The 27,095-nt window shown below is 49.0% G+C and overlaps 2 protein-coding genes across 3 annotated transcripts; one reads left to right on the top strand and one right to left on the bottom strand.

Annotated features, from left to right (window-relative positions):
* Positions 1-369: 369 nt before the first annotated feature.
* On the top strand, positions 370-6,708 carry LOC125519632 (ABC transporter G family member 28-like). Of its 2 annotated transcripts, none has more exons than XR_015610773.1 (14): positions 370-708; positions 873-943; positions 1,314-1,583; positions 1,699-1,762; positions 1,908-2,054; positions 2,355-2,389; positions 3,022-3,095; positions 3,208-4,046; positions 4,145-4,441; positions 4,565-5,041; positions 5,252-5,400; positions 5,633-5,922; positions 5,992-6,156; positions 6,333-6,473. XR_015610773.1 is itself a non-coding variant. In XM_048684370.2 (14 exons), exons 1-14 carry the CDS (start codon positions 515-517, stop codon positions 6,487-6,489), a joined length of 3,186 nt encoding a protein of 1,061 aa, XP_048540327.2. In that variant the 5' UTR covers positions 370-514; the 3' UTR covers positions 6,490-6,708. The 2 variants fall into 2 exon arrangements, 1 of the variants encoding a protein (XP_048540327.2); XM_048684370.2 differs by having other exon boundaries at positions 6,035-6,156; positions 6,333-6,708.
* A 6,108-nt stretch (positions 6,709-12,816) lies between these two features.
* LOC125519633 (putative disease resistance protein RGA3) lies at positions 12,817-26,606 on the bottom strand. The gene is made up of 6 exons (XM_087534351.1): positions 26,457-26,606; positions 26,199-26,297; positions 26,021-26,151; positions 25,082-25,945; positions 24,364-25,006; positions 12,817-13,428 (listed from the first exon to the last, which is right to left on the bottom strand). Exons 1-6 carry the CDS (start codon positions 26,604-26,606, stop codon positions 12,817-12,819), a joined length of 2,499 nt encoding a protein of 832 aa, XP_087390477.1.
* Positions 26,607-27,095: the final 489 nt, after the last annotated feature.

Here is a 27,095-nt window from a genome sequence, read left to right as displayed (position 1 = left end):
ACACTCCATATCCGCTCACTCTTGGACTACCTCCCAAACCCAGCGTCGGCATTGGAGCAAACGGCGTCACAACAGAGAAGCCCAAGGACACACACAGGGCACTATGATGATCTGACGCCGCCGCCACGCCACGCCGTCCTTACTCGAACAGAATTGAGGGTCAGAGACTATTGAGAGTATGTATAGTGTACGTGGTACTAGCTCTTTTTTTTTTCTTTTCATTTTGCCGTGGACGAGGAAAATGTAAAAAGACACAAGTTTTGGGAGAAGGACGCAAGTTTTGCGAGCAGCTTGTGTCTCCGCCGCATCCTTCGCAACCCGCGTCTCCCGCTCCCTCCGACGACGTGGGGATGGAGATGGTGATGGTGATGGGGATGGGGATGGAGACGGAGACGGAGAGTCTCCTCCGCTTCCTCCTCCTCTTCCCGCCTTCCCCTTCCTCCGTTGGCTGGCACGGGCATCCCGTCTTCTCCGGCCCGCTCCGGTGGTCTCCGTCCCCGTCCGGCCGGTCGCCATGGCGGCGGCGGGAGCGCCAGCGCGCGCGCTTCTGCCCACCGTCCTCCTCCTCTTCCTGGCGGTGGCGGAGGCGCAGGTGGACCCTATGAGCAACGGCGCCGTCACGTCGGCGCTCAACGCCAAGCTCAAGAAGCTGACTGACGCCTTCGCTCCGCAGGTGAAAAGGGAGCTCGGTTACTGCATCCAGGACACGTACGCACGCTTCCTTCCCTGCTGTTTCTTTCTTCAATACAATCATCGATTCAATTTCAATCTCAGTCCCCCCAAATCAAATCAAATCAAATCGAATCAAATCTTGCCGGACCGGAGAATGAATCGAATCGAATGGAATTGCTAATTGAATGGCTGCGCTGCAGGGACGCCGAGTGGGACGCCACCTTCAACTTCTCCTCCGATCCCAAATTCCTCGTCGACTGCATGAAGAAAGGTAATTAACCTGCTCTGCTCAATTGCGCTCATCTCATCCATGCTGGAATGGAATGGAACGGAACGGAAGGATTGTTTCTTTATTTATTACATTATTACATACACTTTTAATGGATAAATGAATTGAAATGCTTTCATTAATCCATGGTGGCAAATTGCAGCATTTTTTGCATCCATGAGGCAAAGGGGGTGTGCCAATTTCCATGCTATGTTCCTCACTCCTCACTCAATCTTTCTGAAACCATGGTTAAGCATTTTGGTTTCTACTTACCCACCGGACTCGATCCGACCTCATGCGATACCGATCCTTTACTTACTTATTATGTTTACGCGTGTGAATTAACCCATCCGGCGCGTGTGCGTGCGTGCAGGGGACCTGCCGCAGCGCGTGTGCACAGCCGCCGAGCTCAAGTTCTACTTCGAGAGCATCCTCAGAAGAGGCAAGAAGAACTACGTGAGGCCAAACAAGAACTGCAACCTCTCGTCCTGGATCGACGGCTGCGAGCCCGGCTGGGGCTGCACCGCCGACGCCGGCAAGGAGGTGGACCTGCAGGACGCCGAAAACTTCCCCTCCAGGACCGTCGACTGCCAGGGCTGCTGCCCCGGCTTCTTCTGCCCCCGCGGCCTCACTTGCATGATACGTACGTAAGCCCTCAGCCTCACACCTACACACAAACACTCCGCGTCCCGTGCGGTCATTTCTCTCTTCAGATTTTTGGATTGTTCACATTCACACGCATGCTATTGCTGATGCAGCCTGCCCTCTGGGAGCATACTGTCCACAGTCCACCCTCAACAAAACCACCGGAGTCTGCGATCCGTAAGTTTCTCTCCTCTCTTGCTCGTATATATTCATTCTCTCCTCTCTTTTATATACACACTGTCCATGGAAATACATACATACCTATATGGAAAGGAAATGGAAGGGTGAATGAATTATCGATCATTTGCGCACTGCACTGCAGATACAACTACCAACCGCCTCCTGGGCAGCCCAACCATACTTGCGGCGGTGCCGACAGATGGTCGGATGTCATGAGTACTGACGATGTTTTCTGTCCAGCTGGTTACTACTGTCCAAGCCCTATCCTCAAGATCGATTGCAGTAGTGGGTAATTCTATCTATCTATCTATCTATCTATCTATCTATCTATCTATCTATCTATCGAATGCTTCATTTCTCATTCGGCCAATCTCCATCCTAGGATTGAACCTTGATCCTTACAATGATTCCCATGCCATTGCCACCACACCACACCACACCACACTAGTAATGAAAGCTCCATTTATCGGGAAAAAAAAGAGTAATATGCGAAAGTGAGCTGCCTTACATAGCAGGTCAAACTTTTTTAATTTTTACATCATTCCCCAAAGAAAATTACTGAAAAATGCAAGCTTCTGGATGTGTGCAGGTTCTATTGCAGGAAAGGATCAACTATCCAGACCAGTAAGTTTGCTCCTTGTATTGTCGTGTTCATATAATATACTTCTATAATAAGATAATATGATGCTTCCCTTTTTCTGCTTTTACTACACTGTGTTCTTCATTAATTGACATTTGACGGTAATTTTCAGTATTGTAAGAAAAAAAATTGAAGCTTTCCCAGAATCCTTAGTATTGTTTTCTTGATTTTATAGATTTTTTTTCATTTTTTTTCTGAAAACTATGTATTTTTACACGGAAAATTTGGGCATGAAATAAAATTTGACGGATTTTAATTTTTAAGAAAAAGTTTCTGAAAATTTCTTGGAATGCTAATTATTGTTTACAGAATGTTTTCAATTTCTCTGAAAACTTTGAATTTTTGATAAAATTGGGCAGAAAATGAAATTTGCATCAACATGGCTTGCTGACTGGATGGTCAGCGTGGTCAAAACCACCTCACAATGTTCTAGGGGGGCAAAGTAAATGATATTGATAGTTTTAGGCTGTGTCGTAACCGGTTTAGAGTTGGAGGTTGAAATATATATGCACTTGTCTCTCAATAATTCAATAGGGTTTGCCCTTCAAGGTGCTTGAAATGATGGAATGTGCCAACTTGTAAGCGTATTAATTGATTTGCTTTTAACTGCATGCAGAATGCTTATCCAAGGGCAGTTGTAAACCAAACTCTACAACCCAAGACATCACAATATTTGGTGCCATGCTAGTGGTAATTAACATACAACATTTCCTACACGCACGCTGTTGATATCATCATCAAATCTTTAACGACCTGACATACAGGTTGAGCTGTGCTTAATTAATTTGCATGACCAAATTAGGTTGCCCTGAGTTTAGTGCTGTTGATCATTTACAACTTCTCTGACCAACTTCTGACCAACCGAGAGAAGAAGCAAGCGAAATCTAGGGAGGCTGCTGTAAGACTCGCGAAAGAGACCGTACAGGCCCGTGAAAGGTGGAGATCAGCTAAAGATGTCGCAAAGAAGCATGCCGCAGGCCTGCAGACATCTCTCACCCGCACATTCTCGCGCAAGAAGAGTCTCAGCAGCTCACATGAATCATCTAAAGGGCATCCACCTGAAGAGCATGGTGCGGATCATCCGTCAGAAGAATCAGGAGAGAAGAACACCGGAAGCCCCACTGCGGAAGTAGGAGGAGGAGGAGGAGATAAAAAGAAGAAGGGGGGGAAACATGCGCACACGCAGAGCCAAATCTTCCAGTATGCGTATGGTCAAATCGAAAAGGAGAAGGCACTGGAACAAGAAATGGAACAAAACAGTAATAACCTTTCCTTGTCAGGAGTGGTAGCCATGGCAACTGATGAAGATTTAAGGCAAAGACCTAGAATTGAGATTGCTTTCAAAGACATTACTCTCACCTTGAAGGGGAGTAAGAAAAAACTATTAAGGTCTGTGAGTGGGAAGCTTATGCCTGGTCGGGTAGCTGCCGTGATGGGCCCATCAGGCGCGGGAAAAACCACCCTCTTGAGCGCTATTGCCGGCAAGGCGACTGGATGCGCGACAACCGGTACGATACTCATAAACGGGAAGCAAGAGCCTATCCGTGCATACAAGAAGATCATCGGCTTTGTCCCGCAAGACGATATTGTCCATGGAAACTTGACTGTTCAAGAGAACCTCTGGTTTAATGCGAGATGCAGGTATGTTATGTATTATATGCTATATATGCACATGCACATTCTTTTTTAATTTATTGCATGCATTTTCACGATTAATTCTTGTAATTATGTCTCCTCAGGCTCCCTGTTGAGATGTCCCAGGCTGAAAAAGTTCTTGTCGTGGAAAGAGTTATCGAGTCCTTGGGGCTGCAACCGGTTCGCGATTCCTTGGTTGGAACTGTTGAAAAGCGTGGCATCTCTGGTGGCCAGCGTAAGCGGGTAAATGTCGGCCTAGAGATGGTCATGGAACCCTCTGTGCTCATCTTAGATGAGCCAACATCTGGTTTGGACAGTGCTTCGTCTCTGCTTCTACTTCGCGCTCTACGGCGGGAAGCTATGGAAGGGGTCAACATCTCCATGGTGGTTCATCAGCCCAGGTTAGTACTGTACTGTACTGTACTGTAGTATAGTAGGTTGCTTCCACTTACTAGTCCCACACGACCTTAATTTTACTCATGTGAATTACTCCTGAACCTGAGGACATGCTTGCTTACATGCAGCTACACACTGTACAATATGTTTGATGACTTGATACTTCTCGCCAAAGGTGGTATGCCTGTTTACCACGGGCCTGTGAAGAAAGTGGAGGAATACTTTAAAGGGTTGGGGATTGTCGTCCCGGACCGCGTGAATCCGCCCGACTACTACATAGACATCTTGGAGGGGATTGTGAAGCTAGACACGAATGCGGTCAACGTCAAAGATCTCCCTCTGCGGTGGATGCTGCACAACGGCTATGAGGTTCCACGAGATATGCTCCAGAGTTCTTCCGGCTCGGAATCATCGTTGAGTGGGGAAGCAGGTGGTCATGCCCCCCAAGCTGAGGCCAAGAAGTCCGTTCTTGGTGAATTGTGGGGCAATCTCAGGGACATACTAGGCCAGAAAAAGGATGAGTACGATTACAACAAATCTTCTGAAGATTTGTCTAACCGCCGCACACCTGGAAAACTTAGGCAGTACAAATACTACCTGGGAAGGTACGTAAATTACTGAATTTTGTTTCCTTCCTTCCTTCCTTCCTTTCTTCATTGTTGTTGTTGTTGTTGTTGTTGTTGTTGTTGTTGTTATTGTTGTTGTTGCTGCTGCTGCTGCTGTTGTTTTTGTTGTTGTTGTTGTATTCCATTCTTATGAGCTCGCTAGCTTCATGCATCCCTTTCTGTATGTAAAGATTTCTTCTTCTTATTCAGATGTGGCAAGCAAAGGCTTCGTGAATCTAGCATACAAGGAGTCGACTTTCTGATTCTGGGTCTTGCTGGTATCTGTCTTGGGACACTAGCTAAAGTGAGCGACGAGTCTTTCGGAGCACTTGGCTACACATACACCGTCATCGCTGTCTGTAAGTTTTCTTTTTCCATTCATTCTTCTGGACGACATGATGCATGCATGCCCTCTATATATGTGGACTCAATTCTCGCTGCAACATGTTTATGAATACAACATTGCAATTCAGAGTCAGACTGGAGCTTACATAAACATGTTTCTGAATTCAAAAATTGAAACACGTACTAGAGTTCTTTCAATTCTCTTAAGCAAACAAAATATAGTTAATTAATGTTGCCTGGCTGCAGCTCTGCTTTGCATGATTGGAGCCCTCCGCTCATTTTCCTTGGAGAAGATACACTACTGGCGAGAGAGAGCGGCGGGCATGAGCTCGCTCGCATACTTCATGTCCAAGGACACGATCGATCACTTCAACACGATCGTGAAGCCGATTGTCTACCTCTCCATGTTCTACTTCTTCAACAACCCGAGGTCGTCCATCTGGGAGAACTATGTCGTTCTCGTAGCGGTCGTCTACTGCGTCACGGGGATCGGCTACACCTTTGCCATCTTCTTCCAGCCCGGTTCAGCGCAGCTGGTATATATGGTTTCCGCACCAACTACTGCTAGTAGCTAAGCTCCATTAATATGTTTATTGATTAACCAGGGCGAAGAAAGTGATGGCTTGTGTGGTTTTGATGATGATGCAGTGGTCAGCGTTGCTTCCGGTTGTCCTGACCCTCTTCTCGAATGAGCAGAAGGACAGCGTCTTTGCTAACCTATGCTACACAAAGTGGGCGCTCGAGGCGTTCGTGATTGCAAATGCGCAGAGGTAACTTATCATCCGTTCATTTAGCTCGATGCTGCTGTGGCTGTTTGCTGCAACTCAATCAACACTCGGCCGACCGTAAATATGAAATATTTTGAGTTGCAGAAGGACAGACATATAGAACACTAATACATAAATATTTCGATTAAAAACTTAGGATGCGACGGAATGCAATGCAGGTACTCTGGTGTTTGGCTCATCACGCGGTGCGGTTCGCTGGTGAAGATGGGGTACGACATCGACCACAAGATCACGTGTATACTTGTCCTCGCTGCAAACGGGATAGTGTTCCGGTGTATAGCCTTCTTCTGCATGGTCATCTTCCAAAAGCACTGATGATTTCTTTCGTTTTTCTTTATCAGCATATGTATCCCATGTATGTATGTATGTATATATGTATGTATGTTTGTAACTGACAGACTGATCGAGTAGTAGTAGAACAAGAAGAAGAATTAATGCATACAGTGAGTTGTTAATGTATGCCGAATTAATTAGATGGATCGAATTCCCTTACATGTACTCCATTAGCCAGATAACAAGTTGGGTTAACAAGAATGTGTGTGTGCTACATGCACCATTTAGGCACACTCAGCTGTCAGGTTATGTTTGTATTTTGAACTCTATGTGTGAAGTACGCGGTTGTTATTACAATCACACACTAGGAACTACGCCATAGAATCAATAAAAAGGAATCATCCAACCTGAGATGATGGTGATGATGATATGGCTATAGAAGAATCACAGCATAGTTTCTATGAGATTGACTGGAACACAGCATAGCTTCTTCCTTGCTTGGTTAATGAAACAACACAACCAAGGATGCAAAGTACTCAGTAGAGCAAGTGATGATTACATTAGTAGTCTCTCTCATACCATCTCAGGAGAGATGGAGCCGAACTACTCGAAAAAACGCATGTCCTGGGCTCCTTCCTGACTATGGTTGGTGCCTTGGAACTTCACTGCCACTCCGAAAATGCCGACTGTCCCACCTGCCCGAAGCCTTCTTCCTCGAGCCTCTATCACCTCCCTCTGCATTCACTCCGAAAATGTCAACCGTACCCGTGTTCGTTCCAACGGCTAGCAATTGATTAGCTCAAGTAACACCACAATCGGCATTGATTAGCTCTGACAGACGTAGGGAGCAGGCAAGTAAGAGTGAGGCACTCACAGATATCAGTCACAGTGATCTGTGACAGACGTAGGGAGCAGACAAGTAAGAGCGAGGCACTGGTCCTTGGCACAAGTAAGATCCGCATGTAAGCAGCAGTCGACACGCAAGTAGATCCTTGGTCTATGAAACGATTGTGTCACCTCAATATTTCAATTCAATTGAAATGCTCTTTATCAAAAAAAAAGTAGATCCTTGGCAATACTGATAAGTGACATCCTGACATATATCAAAACTGCACTGTTGGTCATGGATCAATGCGAACATGAAAAATCTTTATCTTTATCTTTATCTTTATCACTTTATCTTTATTTTTATCTTTCTCTTTATCTTTACCTAATAATAAAGCGGTTATCGCTTCTTACCATCGTAATTTCGTCCGTTTTTCGTCCGTCGTCGGTCCACTTCACCCATATTATTTTCTATATTCGAGGTGGGACTAATATGTCTATATACCACGATCGATCTTGCAAGTCTCGCAACTCATGATTGTCGCTAGCAAGGTCAGATGGGCCTTTGCTACTAGATGGGCCGGCCAGGCTGTGTCCAACTTTATGTTTACCCGTGTTCATGCCCAAAATACGGAATCAATTATGAGAAAGAGAGTTTAGGAACGTGAATGGATAGTTTTCAAGTGGTGGGCTCTCTTCCCTCAAAAAAAAAAGTGGTGGGCTCTCTTGAACGAGTACACGTGAGACGTACTGCTGTACGTGGCGCCTAAATTACATGGGATGTGCAGTCCATCGCACTGTTGAAAAACAGAGAGAAATTGCAGGTTTTTTCTTTGACGGTTGGGGAGTTGGGATATTTTTCTCAATTTATTGTAGACTTTTCGCGCGATGTCCGCTCAGTGAGAGAAGACGTTCCTGTCGACTACGAAGACACATGTGGTAACTTCGTCAATCTCAAGCGTGTTGTGAGCATCTGCACTGTACCGTGCTAAAAAAAGATAGGTGTGACATGTGAGGGCTGGGCTCATCACCTTGGGATTGGCCCTGTTCGAACAAGTTTTAATCAAGTGAACCGGTTGACCTTTGTCTATGAGCAGAGGCGGACCACGAAGAATTTTTAAGGTGGGGCGAAGTCTCACTAAGATTTTTCTTTATGCGAATCAAAGGAATCAATACACACTCATAATACACACTACAAACTAATAACCAAAGACAATGAAATTGTAGACATGTTTCGATAGGAAAACAACCTAAAACATACCGATAATGACGCATTTAATGGCGTCTAGAAGAGCCAGGCAATGGCAGTGCCCTACCCTCCTTCTGAAAATCTTCCTTAATTTTACCGAGATCAATACTTTGAAGATCTCTCGCTCAATGTAACACACCATTAAGTCAATAAGCCAGCCATCAGACATCTTGCTGCGCAACTCAGTCTTGATGATTTTCATTGACGAGAAGGCTCTTTCAACTGTTGCCGTCGCTACCTGTAGTAGCAATGCCTAACTCAATGAGGCGATAAACAGCAGGAAACATGACATGCCTTTCAAGTTCAACCATTTTTTTTAGCTAGACTTGCAATATCATGACAAGCTCTAAAGTCTTCAATTCTTCTCATATAGATAATGAATAGCTCTAGGTTATCAACTCCTCCCCTTTCCTTTGGATTTTCTACTGCCTTCCTCTTCCTTTCCATCTTCGGGCAATCTGGCCGTGACTGCGCCGGTCGGACTCAGAAGTGGCCAGACGACCGGACGGCCGGACTGCTGTTGCTGCTGCTAGGCCCCGGCTGGAGACGCTGCTTGCTGCCGCGGTGCCACCGCCCTCTAGCCCTCCAACTGCCGCCGCCGTTGCCTGCCCTGCCGCTGGCTGCCCCACCGTTGCCTGCCCCGCCCACTCCTGGCGACCTGGCCAGCCACCGCCGCCGCCAACGGTAGCTTAGGGATTAGGGATTTAGGGTTGGGGAGAGAACAGAGTGTGCTGCGTTGCGTCTCTGCTCGCTCGCGTGGACGCTCGAACCTGGCTGGCTGCCTCGCGTGGAGGCTCGAATCTGGCTGGCTGTTGGCCCATCTGGCCGCTCGCTGTGTCGGGCCGTCGGCCCATCACGTATTAACAGCGACAAGGCAGTGTATTGTGCTAGCGATCGATGCATATTAGCTATAAATTTTTTTTTGCTCAAAATTAAGGTATGGCAGGCGCCATACCCTGCCCACCGGGGAGGTCCGCCAGTGTCTATGAGGGTAGAAGGATAAGTGGCAATATATATGAGGTACCTTTTATTCCAGACTTTTCGCGCGATGTCCGCTCAATGGGAGAAGACGTTCCCGTCGACTACAAAGACACACCTGGTGGCTTCGTCGATCTCAAGCGTGTTGTGAGCATCTGCACTGTACCGTGTTCAAAAAAAGATAGGTGTGCTGTGTGAGGGCCGGGCTCATCGCCTTGGGATTGGCCATGTTCGAACAAGTTTTAATCAGGTGAACCGTTTGACCTTTGTCTGTGAGGGCAGAAGGATAAGTGGCAATATAGATGAGGTACCTCATAGTATTGAAATAGAATATGTGGACATATATGTATGAGGTGTCTTATGACATGCTTACTACTCCTTTCCGTTCCTAAATATTTGTCTTTTTAGAGATTTTAACAAGTGACTAAATACGAAGCAAAATGAGTAAATCTACACTCTAAAATATGTCTATATACATCTATATGTGATAGTCCATTTAAAATATCTAAAAATACAAATATTTAGAAACGGAGGGAGTAAGTTAGGTGCGTACAATATTATTTCTGCCGTTGCAACGCACGGGCATGTTTTCTAGTACTAATAATTACAGATCGAGAACAAGATTAAACTCAACAAATGTAATTTCCGTGTGATGTTATACCGACCCCGCAAAAAAAACATAGTAAGCTAGTTTTGATTATTAATATGGGCTGCAAAGTGCAGAGCCTACTTCCACTGTAACTTGAATAATTCACTATTTCCAAAGTTGTATCACACGCCACGTATTCGTATTACTACTTTTTTTGCATAAACACCACAACAGTTATACAACCACCTTCCATACAGATGCAAAGCGAGAACCTTTCAGTGATCTGACAGATGAAATTGCATCCACTGGGTAGTACCATTCTCATGTGGCCGACCAGATGATCTTCTACAAATTAAAGAAACATCATACATAATTGACGTGGGATTTTATGTCTATTTAAAATAGGAAGGATAATATATATATATATATATATATATATATATATATATATATATATATATATATATATATATAAAGTGGACACTGAAAACTGTTATACCTCAAAACACGAACAGAAGTAGTATGCAGGGTACACTGTTCTGAAGTTCTGTTCAGTTCAGTACCTTACTAAGAAATAACACGAAACTTCTGCGTTACTTGAAATGCAAATCGTGTACAAGACTGCATGCATGGTGCTTTTTACCATGATAGAAGATTGATAAGAGATCTGCAAACCATAAAATAAAAAATATGTGAAAATAGTAAAACATACTATGCCATACTAAGTCGAAATTCAGGTCAATGCATCAACTTACTCTGCAGCTTCACGAGTACATTTTGGTGACAATTGCATAATTCGGAGTGCAACTGACATGATAACCAGCAGTACATGCATGCTTGGAGCTCTCATATATAAGAGCACACCTTGATTCTATTTTCAAAGAATAAGATCATAATATGAATCAAGTTAATGCCATGATGATTGTAAAAAAGTCATCACTGAGTTGTAACCAAAAAAACCACCTCATGTTTCTGAAAGATTATAGCGTGATTTCTGAAAATCCATATCACAAGCAGACCTGTAAAGCAAAAGAATGTGCTAGGATAAAATAACTGAAACAACGTGTATTTGATGTTTAATAGTGAATTCTTTACCAATATGACTGAATGGCACGCCTCTTGCCACATCACATAATTTTCCAGTGGAACACACTCATAGCTCAGGATCCTCTTCATAGATAAAGCTGACAATGCAAAACTGAATTTGGGAGATGGCCGGTAACGATCTAGCAATGAATTTGAAAAACTGCAAACCTAAATATGAGCAGCAAAACACTGAGAAGTTGTTTTTTTTTCACAATTATCCATAATGATCTTTTGATTCTCAAACCTAAACTCGTCCAGGTACGTACACCACCGAGCCTTCGTGAGTGTCAACCTGAACCCTACCAGAACAAACATGAAGAACACCTGCACGACGAGCCAAGATAACTGGTGAGTGGAAGAACACCTGGTACCAATAGCAATGTAGCGGTGGGTAAGAAAATGGCAAACCAGAAAACCCAAGACTGATTTATATATTCCACAATATAATCATCCCGGCCGGCCACCGAAAACCTTAATATTTTGATCTTAACACCACCAAGCCTGGATGAGTCACGGCCACCAAAATATAAATGCAAAGTATGCATAATAAGCCAAAGAGAATGATCATAAGAACACCGGCCTGCACAGAAAGCAAACAGAAATGGTGAAAGAATGCATGACAGATTTCATGTATTTTCATCTAGAAAATAGAGAAAGAAACTCCCCAAAGGAATTAACTGATAATCATATATAGTATTGATTTCTCATCTTGTGATAAAAAATACGTGAAATCTGTCATGTATTCACCATTTATTTTTGCTATCTTGGAAAGAAAAGAAAAATAGAAATCTGCCATATGAGGAATATAAGTGGGAGTTGTTTTGATATATATATATATATATACTTACCAGATTTATGTACATAAAGGAATAACCGAACAATATGGCCACAATATCAGTATTGTAGCACCTAGCTACGCCATGGTGATATTCTCACACCTGAACTAGGCAAGTAGACCACCAAGTATTTGAAGAGCACTCAAGACCCAAATGTGAATGGAAAGTATATATGTAGAAACCTATCAGAATAATGGTACAGCAAGAGCAAATTAGTTCTAAGTTGGATATACTTACCAGATTTATGTACATGAAGGAAGACCAAGGAGTACAAGTGCGCCGTGAGGGTTGAGATCTAGTACAAGGCTAGAAGAATGTACAAAGGAACTCCAAGGCAGAAGCCTGTGTAGTAGGTAGAAGGAAACAAACACTGATCAGAATATTATTACGCAGGAAAAGAGCAAGGCTAATTAATGTCGCCATCTGTGTTTGTTACCTTGGTCAATCTCAAATTGCCAGGAAGATTTCTGGTATGGTCAATTTCTCACTAACCCATCGCACTGCTGTATTAGCTCATCGTTTTGGCACAAGCTGACATCTAAATCTTGAAGTGATTTGGGGAGGCCGGCCATCTTTGGGCAGCGACCGGACGGCCGGACATTCCCAAACTAGCAACCGCTTGAGGTTGGTAAGCTTGTGGAGTGTTGCAGGGAGACTGTGAAGCTTGTTGAATTCCTTAAACTCCATCTCTTCTCTGCCGATCCCAAAAAGTGTCAGACGGCACAACAAGGAGTCCCATGGCATCATCCGTACGTCATCAGACTCTAGTTTGGATGAACTCGGGGCAACAAGCCTGGGATTAATTGTCATCCCATCCAGCAAACAATATAGGGCTTCTTCTTCGGGGCAACAAGCCTGGGATTAATTGTCATCCCATCCAGCAAACAATATAGGGCTTCTTCTTGGAGAGCCTTGGGAGGTGGGTGAGCCTCATCTCCTGATGATGGCCCAACCAGACCATCTAAACTGTCTGTACACAATTTCTTCAGTGAGGTTAGCATCAGAAGGTGCTTCCACTCCAAAGGTGGGCACTTCCTGAGGTCCAGACACTCAAGCCCTATCAGTCTATTGAACGCTACCACCTGATCTAAGCTCTGCAGATCATCATTTCCAACAATTTCCAATCTTACTCCATAGTATGATTTTGGGTCGTAATCAAACATCTCAAGTAGCCTTACGTCACTTATATAAACAAGACAAAGAGTCCCAGTCCACGGGATCTGAGGCACTAACAATAATTCTGTACAGTTAATTATCTCAAGCTCTTGTAGTTTGGGAAACCAATCAATGTTCCAATTTTGATCTGGTTTAGGGTAAACAATGTGGTTTGAAAATGGCAACTCCGAGAGTTTAGGGCAGTCTCTAATAATCAATGCTTGCAAGAGAGGAAACATATGATGAGGGTCATGTGATGGTACCTACCACTACCAGAAAAACTGGGGTTGCCGACGGCCAAATCTATGCCGAGGCCCCCGTCGGCATCGCCAGACATATGCCGACGGCCAAGGATAGGCCGTAGGCGTAGAAAAGCCGTCGGCATACATCCATCTACGCCGACGGGGCCGTCGGCATAGACGAGGCCGTCGGGACCGTCCGAGATACGCCTACGGGGCTCGTCGGCATAGGTCAGGCCGTCGGCATAGCACGGGCCCACCTGCCCGGTCAGCGCTGACCATTTGACGGCGTTGAACCTACGCCGACGGGTGGTAACGGCGGCCGTCGGCATATCTGTGGCAGAGGTATGCCTACGGCACAGCCGTCGGCATAGGCCCCTCCGCCACGTCATCAATCCTTGTGCCACGCCACGTCACCGATCCGTGGGACAACCTCCGTGTGTGCACATATATGCCGACGACCTTGCCGTCGGCATACGTGGGCATTACTTTATTTTTTATTTTTACTTTGTTTTGTTATTTTTACTTTATTTTAGTTTTTGCTTTTGCATAAGATAATTATGCCTTATCTAAAAAAACATAACCGATGGTATATCGATTGCCCCCCGTTACGAATGTCGCTATCGCCGTGTCACGGAGGGGGGAAACGGTCGACACGGAAGGAATTCTGGTTGGTGGGGGGGTTCGGGGTGTAGCTATGTCACCGAAACATCGCACGGGTCCCGATGCATATGTGAAAGTGTTCATGCATGCGTAGACGCCCGTCTTGGGGCTCCGGGGTATGCCCCCCCTCACGGACGGCGCCGCCGCCGGCACCTGGAGGGGGGAAACGGACGCGTGGGGTCTACACGGAGGGGATCTTGCTGTGGGTCTGGCCCGGATGTTGCTCCAAAGTGTTCCTATGGGCTGACCTAACACAACCGGTGGGGAGGTCCACTGGTCAAAGCCCGTCCGTGCAAAGTCAAAGGGCTAGATCTCGTGGTCAAACGCTACAGGGTTAGGCGGGACGGGGGCACTGGGGGGGGGGGGGGGTAGCAATGCCACCGGAGCGTCGCACCGGGCCCTCATACATGCGGGGTGGTGTGGTGGCATGTCCGAAGAGGCGGGACGCGTCTCCGGGGCGTGGGCCCCTCTCACGGACGGCGATGACATGGTAGTAGACGTTCTGCGGTAACGATGCGGCGTCAATATTACTAAATACTCGGAGCACAATAAAATCATAAGTTTTTTTGCACGACGCGGGCACATGTTCTATAGGAATGATGTTATTTTTTCATAATTTTTGGTGATGGAGAAGTCTCTGAAAAATTCCCTCTACGCGGATTGCCCTTCGCGCGTCTACGGCTGTGGCCGGCGGCCTCCGGGGGCTAGCATGCCGCCAAATCTTGCGTAGGCGGCCTCTCACAAGTCTGGAAGTGTTGTGGCGGTTGCAAACGCCCGGCACGCGTGTCCGGGGTGTGCCCCCCCTCACGGACGGCGCCGCCGCCGGCACCTGGAGGGGGAAACAGACGCGTGGGGTCTACACGGAGGGGATCTTGCTGTTGGTCTGGCCCGGATGTTGCTCCAAAGTGTTCCTATGGGCTGACCTAACACAACCGGGTGGGGAGGTCCACTGGTCAAAGCCCGTCCGTGCAAAGTCAAAGGGCTAGATCCCGTGGTCAAACGCTACAGGGTTAGGCGGGACGGGGGCACTGGGGGGGGGGGGTAGCAATGCCACCGGAGCATCGCACCGGGCCCTCATACATGCGGGGTGGTGTGGTGGCATGTCCGAAGAGGCGGGACGCCTCTCCGGGGCATGCCCCCCCCTCACGAACGGCGATGACATGGTAGTAGACGTTCTGCGGTAACGATGCAGCGTCAATATTACCAAATACTCAGAGCGTGATAAAATCATGAGTTTTTTGCACGACGCGGGCACATGTGCTATAGGAACGATGATATTTTTTCATAATTTTTGGTGATGGAGAAGTATCCGAAAAATTCCCTCTACGCGGATTGCCCTTCGCGCGTCTACGGCTGTGGCCGGCGGCCTCCGGGGGCTAGCATGCCGCCAAATCTTGCGTAGGCGGCCTCTCACAAGTCTGGAAGTGTTGTGGCGGTTGCAAACGCCAGGAATGCGTGTCCGGGGTGTGCCCCCCCTCACGGACGGCGCCGCCACCGGCACCTGGAGGGGGGAAACGGACGCGTGGGGTCTACACGGAGGGGATCTTGCTGTGGGTCTGGCCCGGATGTTGCTCCAAAGTGTTCCTATGGGCTGATCTAACACAACCGGGCGGGGAGGTCCACTGGTCAAAGCCCGTCCGTGAAAAGTCAAAGGGCTAGATCCCGTGGTCAAACGCTACAGGGTTAGGCGGGACGGGGGCACTGGGGGGGGGGGGGGGTAGCAATGCCAGCGGAGCGTCGCACCGGGCCCTCATACATGCGGGGTGGTGTGGTGGCATGTCCGAAGAGGCGGGACGCGTCTCCGGGGTGTGGCCCCCCCTCACGGACGGCGATGACACGGTAGTAGACATTCTGCGGTAACGATGCGGCATCAATATTACTAAATACTCGGAGCGCGATAAAATCATAAGTTTTTTTGCACGACGCGAGCACATGTGCTATAGGAACGATGTTATTTTTTCATAATTTTTGGTGATGGAGAAGTCTCCAAAAAATTCCCTCTACGCGGATTGCCCTTCCCGCGTCTACGGCTGTGGCCGGCGGCCTCCGGGGGCTAGCATGCCGCCAAATCTTGAGTAGGCGGCCTCTCACAAGTCTGGAAGTGTTGTGGCGGTTGCAAACGCTCGGAACGCATGTCCGGGGTGTGCCCCCCCTCACGGACGGCGCGCCGCCAGCACCTGGAGGGGAGAAACGGACGCGTGGGGTCTACACGGAGGGGATCTTGCTGTGGGTCTGGCCCGGATGTTGCTCCAAAGTGTTCCTATGGGCTGACCTAACACAACCGGGTGGGGAGGTCCACTGGTCAAAGCCCGTCCGTGCAAAGTCAAAGGGCTAGATCCCGTGGTCAAACGCTACAGGGTTAGGCGGGACGGGGGCACTTGGGGGGGGGGGGTAGCAATGCCACCGGAGCGTCGCACCGGGCCCTCATACATGCGGGATGGTGTGGTGGCATGTCCGAAGAGGCGGGACGCATCTCCGGGGCGTGGCCCCCCCCTCACGGACGGCGATGACACGGTAGTAGACGTTCTGCGGTAACGATGCGGCGTCAATATTACTAAATACTTGGAGGGCGATAAAATCATAAGTTTTTTTGCACGACGCGGGCACATGTGCTATAGGAACGATGTTATTTTTCATAATTTTTGGTTGTGGAGAAGTCTCCAAAAAATTCCCTCTACGCGGATTGCCCTTCGCGCGTCTACGGCTGTGGCCGGCAGCCTCCGGGGGCTAGCATGCCGCCAAATCTTGCGTAGGCGGCCTCTCACAAGTCTGGAAGTGTTGTGGCGGTTGCAAACGCCTGGCACGCGTGTCCGGGGTGTGCCCTCCCTCACAGACGGCGCCGCCGCCGGCACCTGGAGGGGGGAAACGGACGCGTGGGGTCTACACGGAGGGGATCTTGCTGTGGGTCTGGCCCGGATGTTGCTCCAAAGTGTTCCTATGGGCTGACCTAACACAACCGGGTGGGGAGGTCCACTGGTCAAAGCCCGTCCGTGAAAAGTCAAAGGGCTAGATCCCGTGGTCAAACGCTACAGGGTTAGGCGGGACGGGGGCACTGGGGGGGGGGGGGGGGGTAGCAATGCCAGCGGAGCGTCGCACCGGGCCCTCATACATGCGGGGTGGTGTGGTGGCATGTCCGAAGAGGCGGGACGCGTCTCCGGGGTGTGGCCCCCCCTCACGGACGGCGATGACACGGTAGTAGACATTCTGCGGTAACGATGCGGCATCAATATTACTAAATACTCGGAGCGCGATAAAATCATAAGTTTTTTTGCACGACGCGGGCACATGTGCTATAGGAACGATGTTATTTTTTCATAATTTTTGGTGATGGAGAAGTCTCCAAAAAATTCCCTCTACGCGGATTGCCCTTCGCGCGTCTACGGCTGTGGCCGGCGGCCTCCGGGGGCTAGCATGCCGCCAAATCTTGAGTAGGCGGCCTCTCACAAGTCTGGAAGTGTTGTGGCGGTTGCAAACGCTCGGAACGCATGTCCGGGGTGTGCCCCCCCTCACGGACGGCGGCGCCGCCAGCACCTGGAGGGGAGAAACGGACGCGTGGGGTCTACACGGAGGGGATCTTGCTGTGGGTCTGGCCCGGATGTTGCTCCAAAGTGTTCCTATGGGCTGACCTAACACAACCGGGTGGGGAGGTCCACTGGTCAAAGCCCGTCCGTGCAAAGTCAAAGGGCTAGATCCCGTGGTCAAACGCTACAGGGTTAGGCGGGACGGGGGCACTTGGGGGGGGGGGGGGGGGTAGCAATGCCACCGGAGCGTCGCACCGGGCCCTCATACATGCGGGGTGGTGTGGTGGCATGTCCGAAGAGGCGGGACGCATCTCCGGGGCGTGGCCCCCCCCTCACGGACGGCGATGACACGGTAGTAGACGTTCCGCGGTAACGATGCGGCGTCAATATTACTAAATACTTGGAGGGCGATAAAATCATAAGTTTTTTTGCACGACGCGGGCACATGTGCTATAGGAACGATGTTATTTTTCATAATTTTTGGTTGTGGAGAAGTCTCCAAAAAATTCCCTCTACGCGGATTGCCCTTCGCGCGTCTACGGCTGTGGCCGGCAGCCTCCGGGGGCTAGCATGCCGCCAAATCTTGCGTAGGCGGCCTCTCACAAGTCTGGAAGTGTTGTGGCGGTTGCAAACGCCTGGCACGCGTGTCCGGGGTGTGCCCTCCCTCACAGACGGCGCCGCCGCCGGCACCTGGAGGGGGGAAACGGACGCGTGGGGTCTACACGGAGGGGATCTTGCTGTGGGTTTGGCCCGGATGTTGCTCCAAAGTGTTCCTATGGGCTGACCTAACACAACCGGGTGGGGAGGTCCACTGGTCAAAGCCCGTCCGTGAAAAGTCAAAGGGCTAGATCCCGTGGTCAAACGCTACAGGGTTAGGCGGGACGGGGGCACTGGGGGGGGGGGTAGCAATGCCAGCGGAGCGTCGCACCGGGCCCTCATACATGCGGGGTGGTGTGGTGGCATGTCCGAAGAGGCGGGACGCGTCTCCGGGGTGTGGCCCCCCCTCACGGACGGCGATGACACGGTAGTAGACATTCTGCGGTAACGATGCGGCATCAATATTACTAAATACTCGGAGCGCGATAAAATCATAAGTTTTTTTGCACGACGCGGGCACATGTGCTATAGGAACGATGTTATTTTTTCATAATTTTTGGTGATGGAGAAGTCTCCAAAAAATTCCCTCTACGCGGATTGCCCTTCGCGCGTCTACGGCTGTGGCCGGCGGCCTCCGGGGGCTAGCATGCCGCCAAATCTTGAGTAGGCGGCCTCTCACAAGTCTGGAAGTGTTGTGGCGGTTGCAAACGCTCGGAACGCATGTCCGGGGTGTGCCCCCCCTCACGGACGGCGGCGCCGCCAGCACCTGGAGGGGAGAAACGGACGCGTGGGGTCTACACGGAGGGGATCTTGCTGTGGGTCTGGCCCGGATGTTGCTCCAAAGTGTTCCTATGGGCTGACCTAACACAACCGGGTGGGGAGGTCCACTGGTCAAAGCCCGTCCGTGCAAAGTCAAAGGGCTAGATCCCGTGGTCAAACGCTACAGGGTTAGGCGGGACGGGGGCACTTGGGGGGGGGGGGGGGGTAGCAATGCCACCGGAGCGTCGCACCGGGCCCTCATACATGCGGGGTGGTGTGGTGGCATGTCCGAAGAGGCGGGACGCATCTCCGGGGCGTGGCCCCCCCCTCACGGACGGCGATGACACGGTAGTAGACGTTCCGCGGTAACGATGCGGCGTCAATATTACTAAATACTTGGAGGGCGATAAAATCATAAGTTTTTTTGCACGACGCGGGCACATGTGCTATAGGAACGATGTTATTTTTCATAATTTTTGGTTGTGGAGAAGTCTCCAAAAAATTCCCTCTACGCGGATTGCCCTTCGCGCGTCTACGGCTGTGGCCGGCAGCCTCCGGGGGCTAGCATGCCGCCAAATCTTGCGTAGGCGGCCTCTCACAAGTCTGGAAGTGTTGTGGCGGTTGCAAACGCCTGGCACGCGTGTCCGGGGTGTGCCCTCCCTCACAGACGGCGCCGCCGCCGGCACCTGGAGGGGGGAAACGGACGCGTGGGGTCTACACGGAGGGGATCTTGCTGTGGGTCTGGCCCGGATGTTGCTCCAAAGTGTTCCTATGGGCTGACCTAACACAACCGGGTGGGGAGGTCCACTGGTCAAAGCCCGTCCCGAAGGGGGGAAACGGCCACGTCGGGCCGACACGGGGGGTATCTTTGGGTGGGTTGGGCCGAGATGGTGTTGGGGGGTGCAGCTATGGTCTGGGCTACGAAAATCAGGTGAAAAGGTCCACCGGTCAGACCCAGTCCGGCACAAGTCAAAGAGCTAGATCCGGCGGTCGTCTATGTCAGGGTTAGACGGGACGGGGTACCGGAGGGGGTTGCAATGCCGCCACGTGTTGCGGTGGGCCCTACTACGCTTGTGGAAGCATGGTGGCACGCTCAGGCACCCGACACGCGACTCCGGGGTGTGCCCCCCTCACGGGCGTCGCTGCCGCCATGTCTTGGAGGTGGAAAACGGCATCCATCATGGAAAGTGGACTATCACGGTGAAACCTTCAGACTATTTTTGGGCGAGGTGGGACTATTTTTTACATTGTGCTGAGAGTCACACATATGTCGTAATAAAAAAATAAAAAATGCAAAGTATCTATGCCGACGGCTTAGCCGTCGGCATAGCAGCGCGCACGACCACGGATCGATGACGTGGCAAAGGGCCAGGCCTATGCCGACGGCCAAGCCGTCGGCATAGGTTGACCTTATCCGCTGCGGTTCGCCCCCGACCACACATTCCCCATCTCCCCCTTCCTCCCGACCCACACCCGCGCCGCTGCCGGATCCTCTGCTCCGCCCGCCGCTGCCCTTCCTCTCTAGTCGCTGCTGCCGCCCTTCCCTCGCCCTGCTCCGCCGCCGCCCCACCCGCGCTCTGGGCCACCACCGCCTTTCCCTCGCCACTCGCCGCAGCCGCCCCACCCGTGTTCCGCCCCGGCCTCGTTGTCTCGGGTCGCGCCGCCGCCGCCCTTCCCTTGCCACGGTGGGGTGCGTGGAATCCTACCCGGCCACCCCTCGCCCGCGCCCTCGTCGAGCTCGGTTCGGCCGGACCTCCCCGAGCCCACTCCTCCCTCAACGCCGCCCGACCGTCGCTCCGGCCGGCGGCTAGGCTGCACCGGCCCTCCTTTGCCGCTGCTCCGGCCGGCCTAGCCCGAGCCCGAGCTCCCCTCCGCCTCCCCCTCCGTGCCTGCCCCCCCTGAGCCAGCCCTCCCCCACGGTGAGCTCCTTCCCTCCCTCTTTGAAGGAATTTTTTTAATTTAGTTAGATGATAGATGGATGGATGCATTATGTATGATGATATATGGTTATATGGATGTATGCATGCATTATTTATGATGATAGTTAGATGATAGATGATTTGATGATAGTTAGAAATATGAGAAACGCAAGAAATGCAAAAAAAAATAGATGATAGATGATGATGTTGATGATGATAGATTATGATGTTAATGATGATAGATGATGATGTTGATGATAGATGATAATGCTTTTTTTATGCCTTGATAATTTTTAGATGATGATGATGACAGATTTCCATTTTTTGCGAAAGAGATGATAAATGATGATGATTGTTGGATCATGATAAATGATGATGATGATTATTTTTTTATGCTTTGATGATTGTTACATGATGATAGATGATGACGGCGATGTTCTTAAATTTTGTCACAGTGCAGGTTCTGTGGTGTTCCATCTCGGTGGAGTGATCGTCGTAGGAGCTGTTGGACCCCGGTTGGGGAGGGGGAGGCAGGCGAGGAGGAGGGTGGTGGCGGGGATTATGGTGGTGACGGGAAGGGGGTTGACAAGAAGGGGTGGCTGCGTGGCAAGGCAAAGCTACCAAAGCAGGTTCCTGCTACTGAGGAGCAGAAGTGGCTCATTGAGCCCACGGGAAAAGAGTAAGTGGTTCATTATTTTGCTTGTCACATGCTTATTCCGGTTGTTATTTATTTTTCTTGTCACATGCTAATAGTTCATTCTTTTGCAGCAACTGGATATATTCTAAAGGGGTCCGTATTCCCAACGGCCTCATCACCGTCTTGCTGAAGTTATATTGGCCGGGGTTGTACTGTCCTGATCTAGTCAGGCAGCCGGACCGTCGGGTTTTGGCCACGAGCTGGGACCACTGGGAAGCGGCCCGCCACGCGGACCATGAGACCCATGCCAAGGCCGTGATCACTACTTTCTGGGTGAGTTCTCTTCAGAAGCACAAGTTCATTCTAGTTTCACGAATGATTTAACTCATGGCTTCTTCCATTCTTGTTTCATGCATGATTGTAGAAATTCTATCGAGTTCTTCCGGAGCACAGGGCTAGAGCGGACCAGATCGTGCTGTGCCAATGCAAGAAGAAGGCCCGCCAGATGCAGTACGAGGTGCGCTATGTGGCCATCTCCACATACTACCACGACTATCTTGGTGTGAAGATGACCAAGGAAGAAGCGCGGAGGATGGGCATTACCTTGGAGAGGCCCGAGTTCTTGGCGGTAAGTATAAAAGATTTTTCATTATGCTTTCATATATTATGCTTTCATTATGCTTTCATTACCTTGTGGTACATTATGCTTTATGCTTTATGCTTCCATAACACCAATTTGGACACACCTACATGCCATTATGCTTTTATTATGTAGGTGTGTCCAAATTGGTGTTATGGAAAAGACGAGTCCTGGGCGGCATTGGTGGATCTTTGGTGTGATGAGGCTGGAGCCTGGGCGGCTATGAGAACCAAAAATAAGGCTAACCGAGGGACGGAGGGAGTACATGCTCAGGGAAACCGAAACCACTATCTCCACAAGGCAGTTAATGTATGACTAACCCCATTAAACATTCTTCTTCTTCTATTTACCATCACTTTCTTATGTATGACTAACCTCTGTTTGGTGGTGCAGGAGGAGAAACTGAAGCGGCCGCTCTCACACATGCAGGCGTGGGAGATCGCCCATACGCGGAAGGACCCCAAGCCTGGCGAGCCCAAGTACTACGGCAAGAAGACCGCAGGGAGGAAGAAGGCCTACTCCGAAGCGTATCTGAAGTTACATCCTGACACACCTGACCCCATTGCGGCGCCTCTGGACGACATGGCGGTGGTGAGGATGGGGCCCAAGGAGCACGGTCGGGAGGCGGTTCTCGATGCTGTGATCACTCCTAGTATCTCCTACACACAGCTTCGTCGGATCGACCCGAGCCTGAGCCAGCGCACGAGCCAGCCAGTGACTAGTACACAGTCCCTCTTTCAGGAGCAACAATCTGTAAGTATTTTCCCTCTTATCTTCATTTCTCACTTCATTTTCCGCATTTAGTAGTTTTATGAGTTCCATCATGTCATACCGTAGGCCTACATGGAGTACACACGCCAGGAGACCATGGCGTGGCATCAGAGGCTTTATGAACACCAAGCGCAGAGGGATAGCCAGATGCGGCAGGCTTTTCAGGATATGGCGGCCGGCAGGTGTCCTCAGTTCCCTCCAGCACAATGCCCTCCAGCACAACCAGTGCTGATGAGCTTTGAGGAGTTCGTGGCACAGAACGCTGGCCCCTTGCCGGTTAGTTCATCCCCAATCTATTCACCCAAAGCATGTCATGCCTTTCAACACAGTCATATATCCCGTGCATATGTCTTTTCAACATCCAGGGAACAGGTGGATCTACCGTTGGCGGTGGTCTTCGCAGCACTCCGGAGACACGGAGCCCGACCACTCCAATCCATGGAGGCGGAGGCGGAGGCGGTCTTGGCGGTAGCGCTGCCACTAGCAGTGACGACCTGGGCTTTGGCCGTCTTGGCGGTGACGACCTCCGCGGTGCTCGATGATCCTTGTGTGGTGATGATGCTTGAGATGACTTGTGTGTGGTGATGATCATTTAGATGACTTGTGTGCTTCTCTATATGCTTATGCTTATGTTGGTTGTGATGATGTTCATTTAGAGACTTGTGTGTGATGATGCTTATGCATATATTGTTGTGATGGTGCCGGATGATATCCCGTTGTGTTTTATATGTCTATCCCATCATATATATCTGCTGATATGTGCTGCTATTTGAATTGAATTGATCTGAAAACAAACAGAAAAAACAAAAAAAAGCAAAAGCAAACTATGCCGACGGCTAGGCCGTCAGCATAGGGCTAGCGTGAGCTCCCAGTAGCTGACACGTGGCACCTATGCCGACGGCCTAGCCATCGGCTTAGTTTAAAAACTGTGCCGACGGCTAGGCCGTCGGCATAGGCACCCACGTGTCAGCTACTGGGAGCTCTGTATGAAGGACTATGCCGACGGCCTGGCCGTCGGCTTAGTTTCAAATTATGCCGACGGCCAGGCCGTCGGCATAGCCCTGGTCCTAGAGCAGCGGCTGGTCGCCCCGTGGCACACCCATGCCGACGGTCGAGCCGTCGGCATAGTTTTTGACTAAGCCGACGGCTAGGCCGTCGGCATAGTGGTGCCACGTGGCGACTGTTCGTTGGGCAGACTTGACAGCCGCCGCCGTTAGGCGTGATAGTTGCCGATGGCCAGGGCCGTCGGCATAGATGTACGGCCCCCGTCGGCGTATCATATATGCCGACGGCTTTTCTATGCCGACGGCCTCCCTGGCTGTGCCGACGCATATGTTGCCGACGGCCCTATGCCGACGGGGGCCGTCGGCATAGGCCTATCCCGACGGGACTCAGGCCTATGCCGACGGCCCTGGCGGGCCGTCGGCATAGGGGGCGATTCCGGTAGTGTACCCATTTTTTAAAACTTTCCAAGCCAACAAGTTCAAGCCTTATTAGCCTGCAAAAGCTTTGCTCTATAACAAACTCCTCCATTGCCACCATATCCTCCAATATTACTTTACAAAGACCCCACATCTTCTCTAAAGACGGGAGACTTTGCCAAGAAGCACCAAAAAGACGGAGAGATTCAAGAGATTCAAGGGTGATTAGCCATGATGGACAAGAAGGACCTCCATGCCCTCTAATGCATAGATCTTTAACATATATATGTGATTTAAGGCTATCAAGGACAACTCTTTCGACACCAGGCTCGATATTAGACCGTTCACTATCGCAGTCCAATCTTAACCTCTCCAAGTAGTTTTTTTCCAGTAGTTTTGCTTTTGCTGCTTCTTCTTCCGTGTGTATATTCTCAAGGTTGTATATACCAAGCTCTCTTAGTTCGGTCAAATGCTCTAGTTGTGTTGGTTCAAATCCTTCATTTTCTTTATTGACTCGAAATACCTTCAATTCTTCTAAGAGTCTAAGTTTCCCCACATTATAAATATCAGCATGAAGCTCGTCACTTCGGGTATGAGAACAACACAATTTTGCAAGGTTGCTCAAGTCTCTGGGTAAATCACTACAGCCATACCAGGATCCTAGATCCAAAATCCTTAAATGATACAATATAGAAATGGCAAGTGGTAATTGCATCTCCCTTGCATTCCTTTTTTTCATTAAATGATACCTTTTTGTCCCCAGGCATAGGTATTGTAGGTGGATAAGTGTCGATAAGTTATGTAAAATGGACTCCACATAAGACGGCATGTCATCAAAATGAAGAACACGGAGAGCATTCGCTTCCCTAAATAGATCACCCAAAATATTGGCAAAACCTTCATCCATTTTTCCAAATAACATCAAACTCTGCAAATGTTCAACCTTCAACCTTGTCTTTAGTTTCCTCAATTCATTCTTAAAGTTTCCATTGGACACACCATTATCAACCCCTAATTTATTAATGATTATAGACATGTGACGGATGGATGGCTGGATTTCCACCGACCCCGTGTTGGAGTGATGTAAACTTATACAATCGTGAGAAGAAACTTGCAATGCCAAATCATGTAGCAGGTCATGCATAACATAGTACAAACAATCATCAGTCTCCTCTTCTCCAAAAAACCCATTCTTGACCAAATCATCTAAATTTCTCAAACCTATATCTTGAAATGTTAGGTTTCGAGAATCAGACTGTAAGATATCTGGTCCTATCCACAAGTTAATCAGATTGATGCTACTGAAATGGAAATCATCAGGAAACAATGCAGCATAGGAAAAGCATTTTTGTAGATGAACATGAAGATGGTCATAACTAAGCTTCAAGGCAGGCATAATGTCATTGGCACCGGTCTGTCTCTCCCATTCTTTACTTTCTAAGACCATTTTCCAGTGATGCAAATTAAGGTCTTTTCTTAGTAATGCACCAACGGTTTTTGCAGCAAGAGGGGATCCCTTTAGTTTTTCCATTATCTTATCTCCAGTCTCGAGCAAAAAACTGTGATCATTTCTACATTGGTCATCACCAAAGACAAATGCATGGAATAACTTCCTAAAATATTCAGATTCTAAACCTTTCAGTTCTATATGATTAGTTGTTTCAACCATCTTTGCTATTGCTGGAAACCGAGTTGTTACTAGAATGATGCTACCCTCTTTTTGTGATGTTTCCAGTGGCAACAATAATCTTTTCCAGTCATCCTCATCACTACAGTCCCATATATCATCCAATACAAGCAAGAACCTTTTGGATTTAATCTTTGTTCAATTAGCTCTTCTGGTCTATACCCCTTTTCCCCTTCAACTTGTGGGATATCTTTATTAATATCTTCAAGCAACTTGTTCAGATTGAAATTGACAGATACACATACCCAAATCTGTACTTGAAAATGGTCTCGCACTTGCTTATATACAGAGGAAGATGTGCATGCTTTGGCTAGTTTGGATTGGAGCCTCCACAAAGCTGCGTATACTTTACTTTACTTTGATGACACTCTCTCTTTTTCTCTCCCTCTCTCTCTCTCTACATTGGGCTACCAAAGGATCTGATTCCGATGAATGACCTGATATATATGGTGATGGAATTTCCACTTTTCGTGTGTCAAGTCGATGTCCCCAAGCAAGAAAATTGCTGCCAGCCAGGGAAAGTATCCATTGTTGAGCTTCCTCTTATTCCAATGGCTGCTGGACAAGAGCACAAAGAAGCATCCCATTGGTCTGCTGGTAAGTAAAGAAAAGCATCCCATGCATTTGAGGAGGCTGCTGGTGAAGACAACGTAGTAGTACAAAGTTGGGTCATCTATTTTGGAATGGAGGGAGTAGTACATAAAGGAAGGAAGGAAGGAAGCTCCCCTCAGCAATGGGGACAAGGAATAAGAGGAATGAAGCTCAACAATAGAATGGATGCTGCCCTCAATTAAATATACCTGCGTTTCTGGACCAAGCTAGCTAGCTACCGCGGTTCTCAATGTTAAACATTGTACATACGGTATAACTATAAACCGTATATTGTGTGCGTGTGTGTAGCTGTTGTACTCCTGGTTAGGCTGTTGAGATTTGATCTTATCCTTTGTTGTATCTTGGAGATCAATCCATGGCATAACCACCCTGTAATCTTGCGGCCTTTGTGTCTATATTAACATGCACGCGTCCCTGCTAACTGCATACGCTTAAGCCTCATTTTCTACACTCAAATAGTTTGG

The sequence above is a fragment of the Triticum urartu genome, chromosome 7A, assembly GCF_056163025.1.
Source record: "Triticum urartu cultivar PI428250 chromosome 7A, HENAU_Tu73, whole genome shotgun sequence".
NCBI lineage: Eukaryota > Viridiplantae > Streptophyta > Magnoliopsida > Poales > Poaceae > Triticum > Triticum urartu.
This window is presented reverse-complemented; position numbering and strand designations above follow the sequence as displayed.